General features: G+C 33.6%; 1 protein-coding gene across 1 annotated transcript in view; it reads left to right on the forward strand.

The window, feature by feature from the left end:
- Window positions 1–23,293, forward strand: part of LOC129514645 (low-density lipoprotein receptor-related protein 1B) — a 1,831,349-nt gene that overhangs the window by 1,574,966 nt on the left and 233,090 nt on the right. Inside the window, exons 51-56 of the mRNA XM_055333402.1 lie at window positions 724–843; window positions 5,324–5,452; window positions 8,584–8,706; window positions 12,560–12,700; window positions 13,831–14,018; window positions 19,974–20,157. Of these exons, the coding sequence (XP_055189377.1) occupies window positions 724–843; window positions 5,324–5,452; window positions 8,584–8,706; window positions 12,560–12,700; window positions 13,831–14,018; window positions 19,974–20,157 (885 nt within the window). The remainder of the gene's footprint in view (window positions 1–723; window positions 844–5,323; window positions 5,453–8,583; window positions 8,707–12,559; window positions 12,701–13,830; window positions 14,019–19,973; window positions 20,158–23,293) is intronic.

Genomic DNA, 23,293 nt, shown 5'->3' on the forward strand with positions numbered 1-23,293 from the left:
CTGAGGGTGGAGGAGAACAATCATAAACCTCACCTTGGAATTAAATAGAATACATTATTATAATGAATAATTTGGTAATAAAATAAAAGTCACCTAATGATTTTGGATTATTATTAGTCAGACTTTAGTGTCCTCAAAAGAAGTAAAAATATCTAAGTGTTTAGTATGTATGGATGTGAATCTGGTGACTTGTCATCAAGCTAAAACCTCCTTAGTCACCCCATCATTAAAAACAAATATATATGCTGGTGAATATATCATATTGTAATTTTGCCTATGACACATTTTTTTCTCTATTTCTCCAAAAAGCAATTAAAAATTAGAAGGAATGACTAGACCACACTTGGAATATTTGTTTTATATCTGTGCACCAGATGTTGTGTTTTTTTGTCTTGGTTTGCTTTGTTTTTAAATGACACCCTGGAATATATTTAGGGGAGAGTGGCTAGCGTAATGAGTAGCTCAAAGTCAAACCCTGTGAAAATTCTGTGGGAGGCAAAATATTGCATAACCTGGCCGCTGAGAGGGAATACACAGGCTGTTGTCAAAATTTCACAGAGCTGTCATAGGAGAAGAAGAATTTGGCTTGTTTTATCATAGGACAATTTATTTTAGCAGAGTCTAAGGAAAGACTTTCTCATTGTCAGATCTGTCCAAAGACAGTCTCAAATTATATTTTTTTTTCTTTTTCATCTAAAACAAACATTTTTGTTTGTTTTCTAGATTCTTCTTGTTCTTGGAACCAATTTGCTTGTTCTGCACAAAAATGTATATCTAAACATTGGATCTGTGATGGAGAGGATGATTGCGGGGATGGATTAGATGAAAGTGATAGCATTTGCGGTGAGTTTTCTTTTTTGTTCTCAAGTTTGAGGCATATGATATATATGCACTAGTATTTTATGTCATATATAAAACCCTGTTTTCTACTGTGTTAAATTTAGCTTTACATTTCTATCTAGCTGGATTTATGATTTTAATGACAACCTATTATTCTATTATTTTTATATACACAGTTATTCAATTTTTAGAATGTTTTCTGAATATTCACACAATGATTGTATTTGTTAATTTTACTTTTTTAGTCTTCAAATTCTTCTTTAGCCTAGATCTGAATGATTGGGATTACTTGCATCAAATGATCAAACATTTTTCATAGCCTTTGATATGAATAAAGTACCCTTCAAAATATCCTGATTTATACTGCCACAAGCCACACATGCTATTTGCATTTGTATATATATGTATTTTGGTGATTATTATTACTGAATTATAGGAAGTAAAAAAGGGGGCTATTGTATATAATTTTAAAATGTACTTCAAAAAACAGCTTTATAGGATTAGAGTTTGAGTGTCCTACTACATGTCAACTACAAAGCCAATGTAATTGTTTTTAAACAATCATAAACATTAAACAAATAGCTTAAATGGAATTATTAACTTAAAATTTTAAGAGGTAAAAGAGGAGGTGGTCCAATCTGTATAAATTTATGACAAATAGCCAGGAATTCTATTAATTTATTTACATGCCTATTTGTCTATCTTTCTGATCTATTTCTATATGTGTTTGCATTTATAGGCATAAAATATTTAGTCATTATATTAGCACTGTTTCATAGCTGTTATTCTACCCTATTTTAGAGGGAAAAGGATCTGAGTCATAGGATAAGGTACATGTACAGAGTTAAGTATACTTAACACCACTTTTAAATTTCAGTAGTTGTGGCCTGCTTTTTAGGTCACTACCATGGAGACAGATAGATAGGATTTTATACTACTCAAGCCAAACTGAAGTTCTCTGTAAATAATATAAAATTGGAAGTGTCCTCTGAAAGTAGGCAATTTATTTTCTGGTATTTAAGCCACCCCAAATCTACTTTTTATTTACACAGCTGAAACAACTTAGTTATACAACGGATAAAAATAGATGACTATCAAAAAGCTCTGAAAGGAAAAAGAAATCAATAATCAATTGTATTGTCTAGCTGGTCACTTTTAACTCTTTTGTTTCTCTTTGCTATTAATTTTCTTTGATTTTAACAAAATAATTACCTACTTAGGATGGATGGGTTGAACATGTTTCCAGTCTTTAAAATCATCTTGCTTTTTGACCCTTTGTTTAACCCTATATTAAATGGCTCAATTGATACTTCTGTCCTTCCTGAGTGGATACAATATAGTAGAAGATATAAAGACCCTGAAACCAGAGTTGAATCCTCCTACATCTGTATTTTCCTTACTTATTAAGAGGATACAAAAAAGAACTCCTTTATGTAACTATAGTGGTCATCTAACATGACTCATGTACACAATATAAATTAATTTATTTCCCTTCTCTTTTGTTCTATTTCTCCTGCTCTCTCCCTTATTTTTCAGTATTATGGCCACATCTACATCTATCAGAGTCCTGATAATTTTTTTTAAGAATTAAAATGGTAATGGACATGTTTACTTGTTATCAAAACAGTCTATTTCATTTAATTACAGGCTGTGTTTTACATGCTAACTACCAACCTGGTGGCACATAAAAAAAAAAAAAACTGCTTTCGACTCAGTATCATTCAATGAACTGAATTTAATATACTAGAATTGGAAAGGAATTTTATAAATAATTTATTTCAGTGGTTCTTCTCTCTAGTGCACAAAAGATCCTTCTTAGAAGTTTGTTAAAAATGTAGATTCTTAATCTACACCTTCAAATACTCTAATGTGGGCTGTAAACACAACCTTTCTTAAGAAGCACAAGAATGGTTCTGACTTGGAAATCTGAGGATCTCATTTTGAAAATCGTCATCTGGGCTCCTGGGTGGCTCAGTCAGTTAAACGTCTGCTTTGGCTCAGCTCATGATCTCAGGATTCTGGGATCATCGTGCTCCTAGCTCCATGAGGATCTTGCTTGTCCCTCAGCCCCCTGCCTGCTGCTCCTCCTGCTTGTGCTCTCTCTCGCTCATAAATAAATAAAAGCTTAAAAAAAAAAAAAAAGAATTGCCTCTGGTCCACCTTCATCATTTGACAGATGAAAAAAGAGAAACTCAAAGAAGTTAACAAATTGCCTGAGGTCACCCAGTGAATCTGTCAGTGATGACAAGGCTAAGACCCGAATTCAGATTTCTTGAATGCTTCCTAAATGGGATGGTGACTCTAACCAATCAAATATTATGTCTGAAAAAAAAATTAGGTCTGAGCAGGTGCACAGGATGTATCTGGTAGAAATCTTTCAGCTTGTCTTCTTCCTTTCTTGGGATTCATTTCCCTGAGGAAGGCAATGTGTCTCCAGATGGCAGGGGTAACTATGGAATGAAGCCATGAGTTTTTTCTTTGGCCCATTTTCTTTCCAATTGACTATGATGTTTTGGCATGCTCTTAATACAGAATCTGTTAAATACTATCAGGGGAGCCAGAAAATTAGCTGCAAAGAGCTTTATGCCATTTTATAGCTTGAGGTATCTTAGTAATTATCTAGTCATACCCCTCATTTTACAAATAGTGAAACTCAGACACCAGTCTTCTCCAAGGTCATACAGAATTAAATTTCTCAACAGCCAAATTGATGTTATATCTATTATGCTTACCCTGAGAATAAATTGGGGTGATAATAAGAAAGTAGAAAAGGAAGCAGCAAAACTTCCTTACCAAAAGAGAATGCAGTTTGTAAAAATCCCAAGCTAAATAACAAAAATATTATGGAAATTAAAGCACTAATTGAGAGCATAATAGTGAAAGTGACACTTTATATTCTTATAGCAAGCTTGAAAAGATAGATCATAATAAGGAATAGTATAAAAATAAATTCTGTAGGAATGTAATTCTATTATAGAAGGTATTAAAGACATAATAGGTAGCAGGTAAATTCATTTTTAAATGAAAGCAACATTTATTTAATAGATTTTTATGATTTCTCCCCAGTAATAGAGATCATATTAAATCTCGTCCTATTAGCACAGATTCTCTATCCAATGAAAAAATCTGAATTACCTGGAGGACTTTTCTATATTCACTTGCCATCCTGTCCTCCAAGCTAAAGTATATGTCAAGGACAGTCATGTTTATGGTGGAAAAAATCCTCAAAGGGTTTTATTTTGGCACCCTGCTGCCATCCATATTGAAAGCATTGCAATAAAAGGCATTATCTGCTCATAACAACTCTACAGCTGAAAAGAAATATGATAATGGTTATATAATTAAACCATTTTGGTCACTGCTTTAAATGTTTGGAACCAAATATCTCTCATCATTTTATTCAGTCATATTTTCTTCCTGCAGATATTAGCATTTAAAAAACTAATTCTAGCAATGCATGTTTCAGCATCTATTCTACAGGTAGCTTTTGCTCACAGGAAAATGAAGTTAAAGAAAATTTAGAACATGATCTCAGGGTCTTGTAACTGATTCACTCAACAAGTATTTTCTATAAATAAGCAAAGTATTCCATATGTACAACTGTACTGGAGGCTAGGAAAACATCATGAGAAATAATCCTGTTCTATTCCATATGATTGCCTTATAGCCATATAAGGAGAAACAAAGGGACCACCTATGACTCTTTAACTTTATCATCAGAGTCAGCAAGCATATATATATATATTTTTTTTCTGCATACATTTGAAAAACATGCCTCTAAGGGGAACATTGAATTACAGAGCAGAGAAAAAGTAGATTCTATTTATTAAGTGTGTAAAAACAAAAGGAACATGTGTACATTTATTCTTTTCAACAACACAAGGTAGGGAGTAACAGTCATGACCTCAGTTGTTAAGAGAAGGTGCTTAGGAATCAGAAGGGTTTTTGGATCCCCAACTCAATATGTGGCATCCTGAGCAACTTGTGACATTCTGCACGCTATTCAGCTTCTGTGAACCTCAGTTTCCTAACAGTGAAATGACACTAATAATAGTCCTGGTTGGGATTTTTGCAAGAATTAAATGAGTAAATATATTAAGTGCCTAGCATATATTAAGTAATAAAAATGCCATTATTATTATTATCCTTTTAGGTTCAGTCTTTGAGAAATTTTATCATCATTTATTCCCAATTCTATGACATTTCTATGCTTTGTTACATCTTCTAAGGAGAAACGATCTTTATTATTTTCTGCCATGCAGCCTTAGGACATCTAATACCTGCATTTAGGAAGGAATGCATCCGAGAGGAAAATGCATAAACATCTCTAGGAGAAGGATACTGTGTGATGATTTGATAGCAATAATCTCTTCCTTTTCAGCAGCATTCTTCTGTTTCCTTTCTCTCTACAGGGAATATAAGCCTGAGGCCTTTCCCAGCAGACGTGTAGTGATCTTAATAGCATTCTTTCCTTGGGTTTCAGGCGCTGCGACCTGTGCAGTCGACATGTTCAGCTGCCAGGGCTCCCACGCATGTGTGCCACGACACTGGCTGTGTGATGGTGAAAGGGACTGTCCTAACGGAAGTGATGAGCTCTCCACAGCGGGCTGTGGTAGGACACGTGGGGCTCTGTGTGAAGGAAGGCAGACTGTTGCTTTTGCATAACTCACCATATCACATTTTCTCTCACTTTCCCAATCCCTGGACTCATAAGTAGTATCAGAATTCATCAGGTGCCATGTGGTCACCATAATAGTCCAGCAACCCCTCTACCTAACTGCTATTCAGAGTTTTTCAAACATGCAGGGGGAGACTACCCATTTTAAAACCATTGTGATGAACCCAGATTCATCATTTCGCTTCTGAGGTTATGTAGCTTCCTGATGTGTGTGTGTGACTGTGGGAGATTTGTTATTTTTTTTTTCTAGAACCCCGACCCTACCCCCACAAAGGCTTAGGCTTTCAGATTGCCTATTACGGACACTCTATAAATGGCTGATGTGATCCCAAATAACTACTGATCAGAAGGTCAGTAAACACCTATTAGTCCTACGGAGAGGGTATTAACCCTTAGGTCAGGTAAAAATAGTATGGCTATAGCTGAATGAAGCCAGGGGATTGGGGGAACACCTTAGGAGGTCAGACGATTTATTAAGTCTCTGACTCTTGGTCACCTCAGGAAATTTTCACGGAATTGCTCAATGGTAAAAATTTAGATAAATTCCTTTGCTTGCTCAAGAGAATGAAGGAGCCAAGTATTTGAATGCAGGTCCCAAGGTCACATGGGGTTCTATTGAGATGAGCAATTTGTCAGAAACAGTGCTGTGAGTTCTGCTCATTAAAGTGAATTCTGCTAATTATCTCACCAACACCCGTCTTGGGGTCTTTACAACTGTATTTGAAGCCATACCGTATGTGTGTGTATGCAGGTGTGCGTGTGTGGAGGTGGAAGGGGTAGTTAAGTGGAGAAGGAAGAACAAACTTTGAGGCAGGCCTATGAGCACAGAACTCATGCTATAGTAGAATGATTCACTTTGATCTTGAAACTGATTTGTGTGTCTGTAAAGGTCAATGGGGCTACTGAGGGCTACATAATAAAGGATTATGCCTCAATTCAGGGACCAGATGGTCCCAGTATACTGTTGCTATTGTAGCAAGTTAACACTCTGGGAGGCATATTAGCACTTTTGGAACACATGGGTGCTATTAAGTAAATTATGCTAAAATACAACAAATTGTACTCAAGTGACCTGAAAGCGTTAATGCTAAATAAGCCTCTGTTGCTTATGTTTCAAAAAAAAAAAAAAAAAAAAAAAAAGAATTCACGTATTAGAATTGGCATAATTCACTGGAGTTATATAAGCTGTCATACAGTTCAAAGTTAGAGGAGTTATTAGTAACTGCATTTTACTTTGATTATAATGGGCAGTTTTTAATGCAGCTCCTACGTGGCTTCCACATCATTTTTGAAGATAAGTTTGTTGAAAATAAATTACACTTGATTAAACCCAAGGAATCCTTTTTGTTTTACTTAGTCATGTCTCTATTTTAGTCATTATGGACTTGAAAGCATAGATTTCCTTTTTTCAAGACAGGGAAGTCTGGCGGTAGGGAGCCAATAGGGCTTGTAAAAGAATAATTATGCCTTAAGTGACAGATGAAATATAGAAATGATACGAGGTCATCACAAAGAAATAATATACAAAAAACACTAGAAGTGTCACTGAAGGATTTCAAGAAAAATAACGTTATTGAGTCATAAAGAACAAAGAGAAAAAAGAGAGAGGTGTTCTATGTAGAGGGAAGTGCCTATTAAGACATGGAAGGAGGTTAGAAGTCATGTAAATTTTTTCAAGTGCCCATTATATGTCAATTATTTTGGTAGGTGCTTTTATTTGCATTATTGAGTTCCCAAAGTATCTCAGTGAAATGTTTTTGAGGATCTGCCAAAAATAATTGTTACACAGATAGGAATTTAAGTAGCATCCTGGAATTTATTGAGTTCCTGAAATGAGCTGAGCTGCTTCATATACCTTATCTAGTTCCTGCAAGAAGTTTATCAGATAGGTTTTATTATCCACATTAAACAGATAAAGAAACAGATGCAGCAAGAAGGTAAATACCTTCCTTAGGATACAAATAATAAGTAGCAGAGTGACCCTTTGCAAAGCCTTCCCCTTTCTAGTATCCTATAATGGCATGTATCTGAGTCCTTTTTTACTTAAGACTGAGATATAATTGACATATAGCATTGTGTTAGTTCTAGGTGTACAACATAATGATCTGGTATATGCAATATTGTGCACTGATTACCACAATAAGTTTAGTAACATCCATTATATAGAAGATTTTTTTACATTCAAAATACCCCAAACCTTGAGTCCTACCATAGCATTTATCCATTAAACAAGACAAGGTAGTTGAAAATGATCTCTTCAAACCACTGTGCTTCCATGCATATTGTTCTGTGAATATTGACATTAATTCACTCTGCACAAGTTACCAGCTTTTGAACTTTTGCTGAAAGTTATTGGACTTTTTTGGTCAACCGTTCTCCCCCTTGGTTAGGACCTTTGCTACAGCACTATTGTCATGGCTCAGGATTCCGAAAGAATCGATATTCCATTTTCTGGATAGATATCCCTAATTTGATGTGGTGCTTAATGCTTGGGCTTATCACACCATAGATTTTAATTTAACCCAGAAGTTTTATTTTCATCTTAGAGACAATAACTTTCTAAGCTCTTTTGATGCTTTCTTTTCACTTCATCATAAGCATTAGCACTTGGTAGTCTTTTCAGTTCCATTTTTCACAAGGAAGCGAGGTTTTAATTTTTTTATCACTTTACTAATATTAGTAAAGGAATGAGGAGAGAAAAAAATCCAGCCACATTATTACAGTTGAGTGTTGTTTTTTCTTTTTATCACATGTGAATGTTTGAATCCATCCCTCAGCAAACTTACAGATTGCTAAATGTCCTGAAATTTTAGGGTCACTCTGGAATTGTTGAATGTATTAATACTGAAACTTTGAATTACATTCATATATTTGGTATATGTTAATATATATTATGAATTTATATGTAGTTGATAAATATTATGTATAGAATATTGAGCAAACTTTTCTTCTTCTAAATAACTATGAATTATTGAGTATAACAACATACATTCCCCAAACTCCTCACATGGGGAAAAGTAAAATAGGGACTCATCTAACTTTATTCTTTGTGATATCTTTCTTAGCTCCCAATAATACATGTGATGAAAATGCTTTCATGTGTCATAATAAAATGTGCATCCCCAAGCAATTTGTTTGTGACCATGATGATGACTGTGGAGATGGCTCGGATGAGTCACTGCAGTGTGGTAAGCATATCCAGACTTTTCATGGAAGAGATTCTCTGGCTAAATAATGGTCTTTTAGGATGACTCAGGAAATAAATAAATGACAAAAACAACACATTTCTTAGTATCACTAAGGGCGTGTAAGCTCAGTTATCCATAGCAGTACCTCAATAACCTCTTTAAACTCTAATGTGTAATTATACAGTGATTTGGAGATCATGTCTACATATAATATGTTCTTATTAGGAAGCACATGGGGGAAATAGTTATAAAATGTATTTTGGTTGAAAAACAATATATGGCTAGCTAATTCAGTCTTATAGCCAAATCAAGTATTTGAATGAAGAAAAAATAGAATTCACAATTATCAAAGAAACTGTAAAATTAACATTCTTCTTTCACCTTATCTTCTTACATGTGTGCTTATTTCTTAAAATTTAATATTATTATGACATTTATCTTGTCATCGCATATATATTTATCTGACCATCACATATATAATGTATATATAGATACAAATGTAACTTTTGTAGCGAAAATCATGAAAAGTTCTTACTTGAAATTGAAATTTTACACAAACCTAGTATTTTTGTAGAAAACAAAAACTTAAATGTGTACATGAATAAATATAAGATGAAAAGCCATAAAATCCACATATAATCATGAAAGGCAGTAGATTTAGTGCCCTCCTTTGTTCTCCTTGTGTTGTGTCTAGTCTTGGTCTTTGATAGAAATCTCTTTGAAATCAGCGGATCCCAGTTTTTATGATCTTTTCACCATTAAGTCATGGATTCAATGTGATATTTTAAAAGGTGCATCATACCTTGAGATGTAAATTTGAAGTAGAGTTATGTCTGATTGAGTATCTTCCCTCTGCTAGACACTTATGCAGTTGATATGGAAATGAATGAGACAGATCCCACTAGAAGAAATTGCAGACAAACAGGAAAATCAGAAATACACGCTAGAATAATAGCACACGTTGTCAGATGTGACTAAGAATCACAATACATGGGATCAGAGCTGAGAGAATAATTTTTGAAGCACTATGGGACGCCTGGGTGGCTCAGCAGTTGAGCACCTACCTTCGGCCCAGGGTGTGATCCCGGAATTTGGGATCGAGTTCCACATCAGGCACCTTGCAGGGAGCCTGCTTCTCCCTCTGCCTGTGTCTCTGCCTCTCTCTCTCTCTGTGTCTCTCATGAATAAATAAATAAAATCTTTAAAAAATATATTAAAAAAATTTTTGAAGCACTAAAGAATAGAAGCAGAGAGAATGTTAGAGAAAGTCATGTGTAGATGGTAGATAAAATAACACAGTGGTTAAAATCACGGACTTGGAGCCAGATGGCCTGGGTCTAGATCCTGGTTGGACGCCTAGTATCTGTATGACCTTTGAAGTTATTTCACATTTCTGCACCTCAATTCCTCATCTGTAAAAAAATAAAAGACAACATTGTTTAACTCTTATGGCTGTTGAGAGAATTAAATTAGTTAATATTTGTAAAGTGCTTAGAATAGTTCTGGACACATAGAAAGTTCTATTTATATTTCCAAATGGCTACATATTGACATAGTTGAAGAATAATAGTCTTTTGTGAGGTAAATTGAAATTAGAAAGTTGAAACTGGATCTGAAGAAGTCTGAAATATAATGTTAAAGAATTTGTGTTTAATTATTTTGGCTCTCAGTTGACAGCACACATTTGAAACAGGAATGCCACAGTCAAAATATGTTTCAGAATCATCTTTTTCAGCAGAGTGGATGAAATATGCCCTGGGACAGGGGAGCCATTAGGTGGAAAGTAAGCTAGCTAGAAGATAGTTGCAATAGTTCTGGTGATTAATGATGTGATGATAAACCAGGACAGAAATGGTGGAATGGAAAGAACAGTATGGGTCAGGATTCATTTAGAGTCCTATATGGAGGATAAAGGAGAATTTCTAGCTTGGATGACTTGGTGGATGGCGTTACCATCATTAATGGGCTTTGGAACACAGGAGGTTAAGGGCCAAGTTTTCCTGGTGTAGGAGAAGAGAAATGTAAAAAAAATAATAATAATAATAATTAATTTTGGATGTTTTGAATATGAAGTGTTAATCAGACAATAACATGAAGCTATACAGTGAGTGTTTGAAAATTTAGTTCCAGAGGTCACCAGTATGATCTCTGCAAATATAATTAATTTGCTGGCCATCGGCATAAAGCTGATATTCAAAATATGACAAAAATTGAAAATAGCCAACACTGCAGAAAGGAAAAGAGGGAAACAATAGGCTAAAGATTGAAGTTAGGGCTTCACCTGCAATATTTTAGGACGGAAGAGGAGAGGATTTCATACAGAAAGAAGGATACAAGGAAATAGTCAAAGTAAGACAACGTCATGGGGAATGGATTGTAAATATTAAACCAGGAAATTAATACAAGGTAGTATGCTCAACAATATCAAATGCTGCAGGAAAGTGAAATATATAAGAGTGTGATACACCCTTGAATTTGACACTTGTCACTTGGTATTTGTTGGCTTCAAGAGGATTTTAAGAAGGTAGATGTTGTAGAAATGGATTGAATGAATGGAGGCTGAACTGGAGATAAGTAAGGGAATGCTGGGTAGAGTGGTAGGGAAGAAGGATAATGTGTACATAAGAGTTATGTGGATGGATTATTTTTTTTAAGATTTTTATTTTTATTTATTTGAGAGAGAAAGAGAGAGAGTGTGAGTGAGCAGAGGGAAGGGAAGAGTGAAAGAATCCTCAAACAGACTCCCCATTGAGCATGGAGCTCTACTGGGGACTTGATCCCAGGACCCCGAGATCATGACCTGAGCCTAAATCAAGCGTCAGTTGCTTAACTGACTGAGCCACCCAGGCTCCCCTGATGGATTTTTATTGTCACTGGGCTGGGAGAGACTTGAATGTAATGTATATATTGACCAAGGAGAATGAACTAGTGAAGAGGGCAAGGGTGGAAGAAAGAACAGGGAAACTAAAATTGTTTCTAAACTCTGCAGTTTGCCATTCAGAATGACAAACCTTTCAATTGTATTATCATTGATGAAATATTTTTCTATTGGAATTTTGTTTATTTGTTAACAAACATACAGATCTTATTTCCTATCTTCAAAAGTAAAATATATACCAGGTTTACCAGAAAGTTTCTAATAGCAATGACAGTTTTCATTGTTAAGAAACTTAGGAAAAATTCAATCTAAAACTCATAATAGTCAAAATCAAATGAGTTTTACTTATAAATAGGCATAGATATGAACATTAAAAATTGACGGGTTGATACTGTGATTTGAATAAAGCTTTTTAGTGCCTCTAAGTATCAATATATAGGATAATTACAATAGTTGTGTGCTTATTGCTTTATAAATTGACTTTTAAAAAAATTTAACAATGTCTTTAAACTTCCAAATGCTGCTTCTCAAACATAAACATGGCATTATGGCTTCTGAGAATTATCATTGTAACTCGGAATCACTTCATCCATATGTTCTGGTACTATACCTAACCAAGCTTAGTCTTGAAAAAACATTAATAGCTTTATTCTTGTTTTCCATTCAAAGGAAAATCTTTAGGACATAGATTATAGGTGAATAGAGACAGTATTGTTGAGTATTGCATTTTTGTTTCCTCACCTAGAAACAATAAGATTGCCTTGTTTTTTATTTTCTTTCCTGGACCTTAACCCCACTTCTTAACCACAAATATCTCTTGCAAGTATGACCACTGTCCCAAAAAGGAATAAGAAACATTTCCTATAGAAGACATAGATAGGTCCCATGGTTAACTAGATATGGTGTACAGATGGATATGGAATGCAGATTTAATATTTGTCATATGAATTAGAATGTTACTTTCTTTGTCTCTAGGATACCGAGAGTGTACTGCAGAAGAATTTAGTTGTGCTGATGGACGATGTCTCTTAAATACTCAATGGCAGTGTGATGGGGACTTTGACTGCCCTGACCATTCTGATGAAGCACCTTTAAACCCAAAGTGCAAAAGTGCAGGTACAGAAGATATATAATATTGTGCTTATTCCAAAATTTGCTTTTCAATGGCAAAACTGTGACTCTGATTTTCAGTTCAGTCTAGTATGATATTCAATGAAAATAAATGCAAATAATTAAGCATGTGATGTTTCAAGTGATACCATGGAGGATCTTAGCAATCAACTATGTTGTCAAGCTAGTTTTAGAAATTTAAATCTGTGCTAAAATATGAAGATTTGAGGCAACGCACCAAATGGATCCATTACCCTGACCCCTTTCAAAAAACCATTTTTTCTTAATATGTGATTTTATGTGAAAACAGTTTCCTTATTTGGACCTATTTGAAAGCTCAAATAAAGTAAGTTGAGATTTACTAAGAGAAGGTCTGTATTAATGATGCTTAGCCAAAATAAAGTAAACTGCATATCGTTTGAACAGAAATATATACATAGCCAAACTTGGACTATTTTTCATTTCACTATTCCAAAGACCAAATACATACTCATATATTTAAAATAAACCCAATTACTTTTTCTCATGTACTTTACATGCTAATAGGTTTTCTTTTATCATGTATGATAATGAATAATGTTCAAGTCATCAGGTTATGAGTAGCTCCAAAACCTAAACTCTTTTCCATAGCTATATTTGGAACAACTATTATTCACCACAAATGTCCTTTTTATGCCCTGACTTAAAAATGTCAATGTTATATTTCCAAGAAGAAAAAGAATCTAGGAATATCTACCTATTCTAGATTCTTAATTTTTAGTGACATACAATTTCTCAGTTACCTGTGGCTTGAGGGAAATGTCAAACTCTCATTATACTTTTGAATCAATTCTTCACAATATAGGTGAAGACAGAAAGACTTCATTAATTTGACTATAGGTGCTTATTTTGATTGCTAATGTTCATGGCAAAGAAAGATTTTCAGTAAGTGTTGAACATGAAAGTACAGTTTGTCCTTGTTTTTTTAATGTTTTGTGTATAAAATACTACACTACATATAGAGGATTTTATATGTATATAAATTTTACTATAATTTTTGACAGATAAGTTATCATATGTGTGAATGTTTTCAGCAATTGTAGTATAAAGCAATGGCATGCCCTTTATGTTCCATTTGTTTTATTTTCTTTTTCCAGAACAGTCATGCAACAGTTCATTTTTTATGTGCAAAAATGGCAGGTGCATTCCCAGTGGAAGACTTTGTGACAATAAGGATGACTGTGGCGATGGCTCAGATGAGAGAAACTGCCATATAAATGAATGTTTGAGTAAGAAAGTCAGTGGATGTTCTCAAGATTGTCAGGACCTTCCAGTCAGTTACAAGGTAGGGTCTCATCAAAAATAGAAAATCACATGATACATTGGAATTTGAGATAATGAATACTATTCAATCCAAAGAGCTGTAGAACTTAAAATGCATCATAGTATTTTCTGGTAAAAGTATTTAAATGAGGAGTATCTATATAGACCACTCATTATAATCATGTGGCATAAAAATCGTAAAAATGTACTCAGAAAGACAAAAATGCCAAAGTGATTTTCAATATATGTTGAACATAAAGAGAAAAAAAAAAGGCAAGAAAAACCCAGTGTTTAGAGAGATCCTGCCATGTTAACAGCACATAAATATGTATGCAACTGTTGAGTTTCCATTTCTTCCCTCGTTCTTCCTCCCATCTTTGAAGTGAAATGGGCTAATCATTTATTTACTGCAACACTGGATAACACAGTACTTTTCATGTACACAGGAAGAAAAAAAATAGAACGCATGAATTATTAGGACCGAGTGCAGGTACACTAAAAATAAATCACCCCTAATATCCTAATTGGTTTTGTTAGTACCGTTTTCCTGAAAAGCGTGATTCACTGACAAAATTGATTGACAGGAATAGCTTTTGAAAACATTTCTGTTTGATTCATGTTGAATAGAGGATGCAAATGAGCATGATATTAAAATTAAAGCTGTGCATTAGGTTAAAATTGATGATGTAAGTGTGGGAAAATCTCAGGAAGAGCGATTCATTTGAAAGTCAGTGTTTTTAACAGAGCGATAGCTCTGTATGAATCAGCAATAGGGCATGCTCCTACAAAGCACAGAGATGGTCTTATGCCAGTTAAGATCATTACAGAGGTTAGATTTTTATTATACTGAGTTCTGCACTGGTCAGAACACATCTGGGGTACTATGTGCATTAATGAACATGGTATTTTAAGAGGAATTTTGACAAATTGTAGTGTATATACATTTGTACATCCCAAAGCATTAGGATTCCATGTTCCAGATATGTACCTTCGGAAGGAGTTTTTCCTGGAGCAAAGATGGCTTATTAGCTGTGTTCAAACATATGAAGCCCCGGATTAGGGAGCAGACCTAGTCTCAGTTGTTTCAAAGGTTGGGATTATGAGTTGGGAAGCAGACTGTTCAATATGAGGAAAAGTACTCTAAAGTACTATCTTTACATTGGAATGAGCTGCCTCATTTCTCACTACTAAAGGGGTTAAATTGTAGCTAAATACCTTTCTTTAAAGCATGCTAGAGAAAATACATGTGTATTGCAGAGATGTTGTACCTTTTTCCCTGCCAACGTTGACATTCTATGACAAGCCATTTCTATGTAATGGTAAATTTAGCCAAATAACCACTTTGCCATTTGTAATCTCTGGATTTCTAGTATTTTGATTAATTTAGCTACATTGAAAGGATTTTATTGTATGTAGATGTAACCAGAGAACTACAACAATCATTTCCCCCCCTGTGCAAAAACAGAGATTAAAAACTTAAATATTAAAAAGGTATATTTGTTTAAGACAGTGCAAATACTATATTAAGAAGAGTTGGTTAAATTTACAGGCTTAAAACACAAGCATTGTGTTGTAGGTAAAATGAAACAAGATAAGTGAGCCAAAATAAGTCTTAATGAGATGAATATGTATCAAATAATTAATTTTGGCAGTAAATATTTTGAAACCCAATGAAGCAGAAAAAATATCACCAGTGACTTCTGCACAATCAATAGACATGTGTTTCCTGAAAAATCAGAGTATGTGTCATGGGAATTGTTACAGATAATTAGTTAAAATTTCAACTCATAGTTTATAAATAGTTCTTTAATTCTGTCTATATAATATATACATTCTGTATTTCTATGTATCTACAGAATCTCTATATCATAGAATCAGTATCTATCTATCTAAAAACTTAAATTTCAAAGTAGTTCTCCTTGTGTTTATCCTGAATATATTTAAATCTAGAATAACAATCTTGGAGAAATCTAAAAATTATAGAATATCAGATGGTCACTTTTTGACATAACATTCAAAATGAGGTTTAATATTTTTTAAATGCCTGCATATGGGGTGCCTGGGTGGCTCAGTCAGTTAAGAATTCAAGTCATTACCTCAGGGTCCTAGGTTGGACCCCCCCCCCACCATCAGACTCTGCTCAGCGGGGTGTCTGCTCAATGATTCTATTTTCTCTCTCCTTCTCCTTCTGCTCCTATCCCATTAATGCTCTCTCTCTCTCTCTCTAAAATAAATAAATATATCTTTAAAAAAATAAAAATGAAAAAATAAAATAAAATGCCTGCATATAAGTACTTAATGCTCAGAAATGCCATGTTTAGAAAACCGCTATGGTAGAAATAGGCATCATCCTGAATGCCATGTTAAATCTATTTTAATTACTTTATAAGATCTCTCATATAGAAATACTTATGGATAATTTTTAAAAATTAGTATTTTCACCTTGGCTTTTCAAAAGGAGTCATAGAATGAAGGAGAATTCTAGTTAAAATAGATAACATATTTAATCATTCATAAAGTCTATGTATATGATACCTGAAAGAATTGCTATGAATAGTGTTCTTGAATATGTACACATGTCAAAACTAATTAATAAAATAAAGCATCTATTGAGGAAACAAGAGAGATATAAAAATTCAAGCAGCTGAGACTAGAATCATAAATGAGAGATTTAAATAAAGTTTCAAAGCAAATATTTTACATATTGTGTTGAGATTATACACACACACTTATATTTATATTAATGATAATTTATTGATAGGAGATTTAATAAAAAGACTTATCTACAAGAAAAAGCTTCTATATTTTTGGGAAAAAAAGTTTATGAGTTTTTCTCTTCTATTGAATGGGGAAAACCATCCAGTAACCTATTTCTCATTACAATATCTGCAGAACATGACATGAAATCCTCCTCCAAATTCTGCAATAAAATGAAAATTGCTTACAAAAGCAAAATTTAGACCTTATGGGCTGTGAACAATTTGCAGGTTTGTTGTAAAACAAATACAATGTATCTAACTATTCAAAAGGGAGCAATAACATTTACTAAAGCAAGGATATTATTTTGATGGGAAGGATAATTTACCATGTAAAAATAAATGTACTTCTGGGAGAGAAATAACTTTTAATGTATATATTAGAAATAAAATAACATTTGTCAAATATCACTTTAAAAGCTGCAAAGAAACTTATTTGAATGTAATAGGAAAAGTATGGATAGCTGTAATTCTGATAGCTGTTTGACACTATATAAAAATTAATACAAACCAGGAAAATTTGAAATAGTTTTCAAAGATGAGAAAAATTAAGATGATATTGAATATATATAAATCTCACTTTCATAAAAATTGTTTTTCTTTGTAAATGAAGGTGAGAGTTTTTAAAACTTATTTTCTATTAAATATAGATGAATCTTTGAAGATGCAAATGATTATTAGTTTCTTTCATTCAATTTATGAAAATTAGGCTAGTGGAATTTCCCATTGATACCTTTGGGTAATCTGGGAGCAAATATGTTTCTGTTAAAACAAGATTAGAGGTGCCTGGGTGGCTCATTTGGTTGAGTGTCTGCCTTCAGCTCAGATCATGATCCCAGCATCCTGGGATCAAGCCCTGTGTCAGGCTCTCCCTGCTTGGTGGTGAGCCTGCTTCTCCCTCCCCCTGCTTGTGTGCACTGCACTATGTCTCTCTCCCCTCCTCAAATAAATAAATCTAAAAAAAAATTCTCTTTCAATAAACAATTTCTTAAAAAGTTACTGATAACCTTAGACATACTAATTTCATTTGTTTATAGAAATGTGTATATTACATTTGGTAGCTTTTACCAATTCTACCTTAAGAAATTGATTTTCCATAAATGTGTTTTCATCTAAGCCGTCTCTTTGCTATAATAGTTCAATAAGCCTGACATTAGCCATTCAAAATCATTTTCAAAAATCCCATTAAAGCTGGGACACTGTTTATTTCCTTTTCTAATACTCTTTGAGAGGAACTCAGTATATTCTATTAAAAATCCTTTCACTTGTCCTAATGAGCCCCTTGAATTCACCACTGTCCTATGTCAGACTATGGATTTCTGGTTTCCCAACCACATGACCACATGGTCATTTTCCAGTCTTTACAGTGATAACTTTTTGAATACTGTCATTTTCTCACTTTCTTTTAAAAAATATTGCTTTTACAAATTGTGGTAAAATATATATGACATAACATTTACCAATTGAACCATTTTTGAACCATTTTTATTATTTATTTTTTTTAAAGATTTTATTTATTTATTCATGAGACAGAGAGAGAGAGAGAGAGGTAGAGACACAGGCAGAGGGAGAAGGAGGCTCCACGCAGGGAGCCTGATGTGGGACTCGATCCCAGGTCCCCAGGATCAGGCCCTGGGCCAAAGGCAGTGCCAAACCGCTGAGCCACCGGGCTGCCCTTGAACCATTTTTAAATGTACACTTATGTAACAGTAAGCATCTCACTTTTTTTTGCCATCGCAAAGCACCAACTGTCTTGACTTCCTAAATCAGGTAGCAGGATGAGTGTTCTCAAAGGGAGTAAGAGTTTGATAAGGAGAGTGTGGGAAATCAAGCTGTGGCTTTTGCTTTGAAATGCTGGTGTGCTAGTGGGTCCTAGAAAACAAAACAACACATAATTATTGAGGATTATTAGCTAATTATTGGTGTAAATTGTTAATGATGAAAGTGCTAAGAGCTTAAAGGGATCTATTCCTGGTAAAAGAACTTAGTAAATGGTATTTAATTCTCGTTAGAGTACTTTCAGGTGAAGATGATGCTGCTTCTCTCCCAACTAATAAATATGGGGGTTTTTTGGCCCTTAAAAATTCAGTTGTTTGTTATTTAAAAATATGCACATATATCTCTCTAATATTTCTCCCCATTGATACAAAGCTCTGCCATCATGTTTACCCTCAAATAAATGAGGTTATTAAATTTTGCTCTGAATAACTCTTGAATACTAGTTACTGTTAACCATTTAGGGCTTATTTTAATTCACTGTCTTACTCAATATTCGCACATTCCTTTATTCCAAGAGTGCTAAATAATGTTTGTAAAGGTTAATAGCATTGTAATCATTGGGCCAATTATAGGTTCATTTATGTAATTACAGTTCTCATATGCTAGTTGGCAGGAACTGAGTATAGACTTGAAAGACTGTTGCAGATCACAGGATCACAGGATGCCATTGTTTTCAGGACTGCAAAGACATATATGGAGTGACATATTGTATTCAGAATTTACATGCCAGTTAGTGAATATTGTGTGCCATCATCAGAGGTTCATACACTACATGAAAGAGATGCTGAAGAAAAGATTTGATGATACAAACTGATTATAGTGGGGAAATTGTTACTATTATTTCTCCAGACAACATCAACATGGTTATGGAACCAGACCCAGTCCTTAAATATTAATCGGGCCTTACTAAGGGTTAGAGACAGTCTAGTTTCTCCAACTGGCTTTATCCAGGCACCATTCCCTTTGTGCCTCTAGGTTTCTTATCAGTTAACTAAAAACAATAAGACCTGCATCATAGACTTCTGTAAAGCTCTGATGAAATTCCACATGTAGTCAGTTAGTATTCAAAGCTCCAAATATGAATTCTTATGATTGTTAAAGTCCCCTAAAAATACAATGTAATGTAACAGAAAAAGAACAAAATAAATTGCCTCATGTTGTTGTTGCTGTCATGGTATAGCCACATGGCTTTGAGGACGTCAATTAACTTTTATAATCTTGCCAACCTCAGATGATCAAATGAAGATATTTAGGAAAGTGTTTTTTAGCTTTAGCTTTATTTAATATACATAATTCTTATTAAAACCATTGGAGACAGAAAGACTTGCCCTTATCCACTCTTACACTGTTTTCTTTCTTGAATCAAACTAAAGGGATATTCAATAGGAAAAGACAGTGACAATGATATGAATTGATGATTATGCTTGTTTTTCATTCTTCAGTGCAAATGCTGGCCTGGATTCCAACTGAAGGATGATGGTAAAACATGTGTAGACATTGATGAATGCTCCTTGGGATTTCCGTGTAGCCAGCAATGCATTAATACATATGGGACCTACAAGTGCCTCTGTACAGATGGCTATGAAATACAACCTGATAACCCCAATGGCTGCAAATCACTCTCAGGTATCGAATTGAACTTGTCCACTAATCCAACTTCAGTTACACATATGGATTCTGAATTTTATAGCCATTCTTACTGAGTTCATACCCGCTGATGTTTCTGAGAAATCAAAATTCTTCCCTACTTACCTTGATATAGGAACCTGTCACTCTAATTTTGCATGCTGTCCACAAACTGTTCTATTTGTAATAAAATTGCATTATGGTCTTGTGAATTATTAAGTGCTTCCTAGATTTTGAGAGTGCGCAGAAGTGAAAAGAACTATTTCTAGCAATTTCTACTGCTGCATCACAGGTTCTTAGGAGTAGATTTAGCCAAGACCGGTAAAAAGCCTATTGTAATTGTATTATAATAGTTTTTCCTTCTCTACACCCTACACACTCATATATGTATGCCAAGGAGAAGAGGTCAATAATGATAATGACAATGATGATGACAACAATAGCAATAAATCAACTATGTAGGACTATTTGAATTCTTCCAGTGATTCAGCGAATATTATTAAATCTCTATTTGTTCCAAGTAGTGTGTTTGATTTGTAAATTAGAAAATTCGATAGAACATAGGCCAAATTTTTAAAAATATTGTAATTCATTAGGGGGAAATACACGTATCAAAATAATACAAAGCAATATATAATAAGTAATTATTGTTTTTAAGTGAGAAAAAATGCTACATAATGTGTCTCTTCCCCTTTGTTTTTGAGTATAATGAATCAAATAGCATGGCCTGTTTATTATGTATATGTATGTCATATATACATGACAGCATTTAAAACATTAGATATCTTATTTACCTACATAAAATAAATGCCAGTGACAGGAATTCTTAAAATTAGTTTTCAACCAGTTAAAACTTCAAACATTATTGAAGAAAAAAGATAGCCATTTCAATTTTTTAAATTTTATTTTTACTTACTCTTGGAATAGTCATCACTGAATTAATTTATGTATTATTTGGAGCCTGTTTTTTTTTTTTTTTTAGATTTACCAACCTACTTACTATATCATGCATTCAGTGACATAAGAAGAGATAAAATCTCTAAATCAATAAATGTTTTTGTTACTTTAAACTTTTCACTAACGATGGTATAAAGGAGATGACTACTAATGATTGCAGTTTTGGTCTTATTATATCAGGTATCCATGCTGTTGTTTTTCAAAACAGTAATAATTGGAAACTAATAATAACTTTAATACAAAACCAAAATGTCTCTGAAGCATAAATCTTTTGCAAGAGAGAGAATAGATTTTTTCTGACTTTATTGAGATATAGCTGACATATAACTGTGTAACTATTTAAAAAATTATAACTGGGTAACTTTAGAGTATATATATGTATTGATTTGATACCCTTATATATGGCAATATGATTGCCACCATAGTGTTAGAAACACCTCCATCACTTCACCTAATTACCATTTTGTGTGTGTGTGGCAATAACATTTAAGGTCTACTCTCTTAGCAACTTTCAAGTATGTCGTGTTGTTATCCATAATCACCAAGCTGTGACTTAGATCCTCAGAACTTAATTATCTTCTAACTGGAAGTTTGTACTTTTAAACCAACATCTCCCCATTTCTCTCATGCTTCATACTTGTAATCACTATTTTACTGTTTCTAGGAGTTTGGCTATTTTGAGGTTTTATGTATAAGTCACATTACATAGTATTTATTTTTCTCTGACTTATTTCACTTCATATAATGTCCTCAAGGACATCTATGTTGTAAATGGTAGGATTTTATTATTTCTCATCACTGAATAATATTCAATTATGTGTGTGGGTATAATATATATTACATATGTATGTAATACAGATAATATATAATACAATATATATACATTGGATACTATATAATATACATATGCATAATTACAAATGTATAAATTAATGTGTATGTTTGAATACAGATTATATATATAAACATATATTTACACATATGTGTATGCATGTCACATCTTCTTTATTCATCCATTGATAGACACTTAGATTGTTTCCATATCTTAGCTGCTATAAATAATGCTGTCATAAACATGGGAGTGCAGATAGATCTTTGATATCTTGTTTTCATTTTCTTTGGATAAGTACCCAGAGGTGAAATTCTTGGTTCATATGTTAGTTCTATTTCTAACTTTTTTAGAAACCTCTGTACTATTTTCTGTAGTTGATTTATATTCCCACCAATGATGAACAAAGGTCCCCTTTTCTCATGTCATTTCCAACACTTTTTATCTCAGGTTTTTTTGATGATAGTTATTCTAATAGGTGAAATGTGATATCTCGTTGTGGTTTTAATTGTGTCTCTCTGATGATTACTGATGTTGAGCATCTTTTCATGTATTTGTTGGCCATTTGTATGTTTTTGGGAAAATGTCGTTTCAGTTCTGATACCCACTTTAATTAATCAATTAATTTATAGAGAGCAAGGAGGGGTAGAGAGAGAGGGAGAGAATCTTAAGCAGGTTCCATGCTCAGCACAGAGCCTGACATAGGGGTCAATCTCACAACCTTGAGATCATGACCTGAGCCAAGATCAAGAGTCAAATGCTCAACTGACTGAGCTGCCTAGGTGGCCCTCCTCTGCCCATTTTTAAATAAAATATTTTGGGGGCTTTTTGTGTATTTGTATAAGTTCTATATATATTTTCAATAATAACCGTAATATTAATATCTTATCAGATATATAATTTACAAATATTTTCTCCCATTCCATAGGTTGCCTTCTAATTACGTTGATTGTTTCTTTTGCTGTGCAGAAGCTTTTTAGTTTGATATAGTTCTGCTTATTTTTGCTTTTATTGTTTGTGTCTTTTGTGTTGTATCTAAAAAATTTGTTACCAAGATCTTAATAGAGACTTTTCTCAATGTTTTCTTCTAAGAGTTTTATAATTTCAGGTATTACATTTAAGCAGTAAAGAACATGACTGCCTAAATATTTAATTTTATATTTGTAAATATAAAGACAAGAGATCACAAGGCACCTTCAACTTCTGAGCTGACTCTTTTTAGTAGAGTTTGAATCTCGATTTAGCATCAACAGGAAGATTGAATGATTGATTAGGGGTGTGGTCTTGCTAATGGAAGGAGATGTCCAGACTGTGTAGTATACATTTCTAATCCCTGACATAAAGCATGCT

Source organism: Nyctereutes procyonoides, unplaced genomic scaffold, assembly GCF_905146905.1.
Source record: "Nyctereutes procyonoides isolate TBG_1078 unplaced genomic scaffold, NYPRO_anot_genome, whole genome shotgun sequence".
NCBI lineage: Eukaryota > Metazoa > Chordata > Mammalia > Carnivora > Canidae > Nyctereutes > Nyctereutes procyonoides.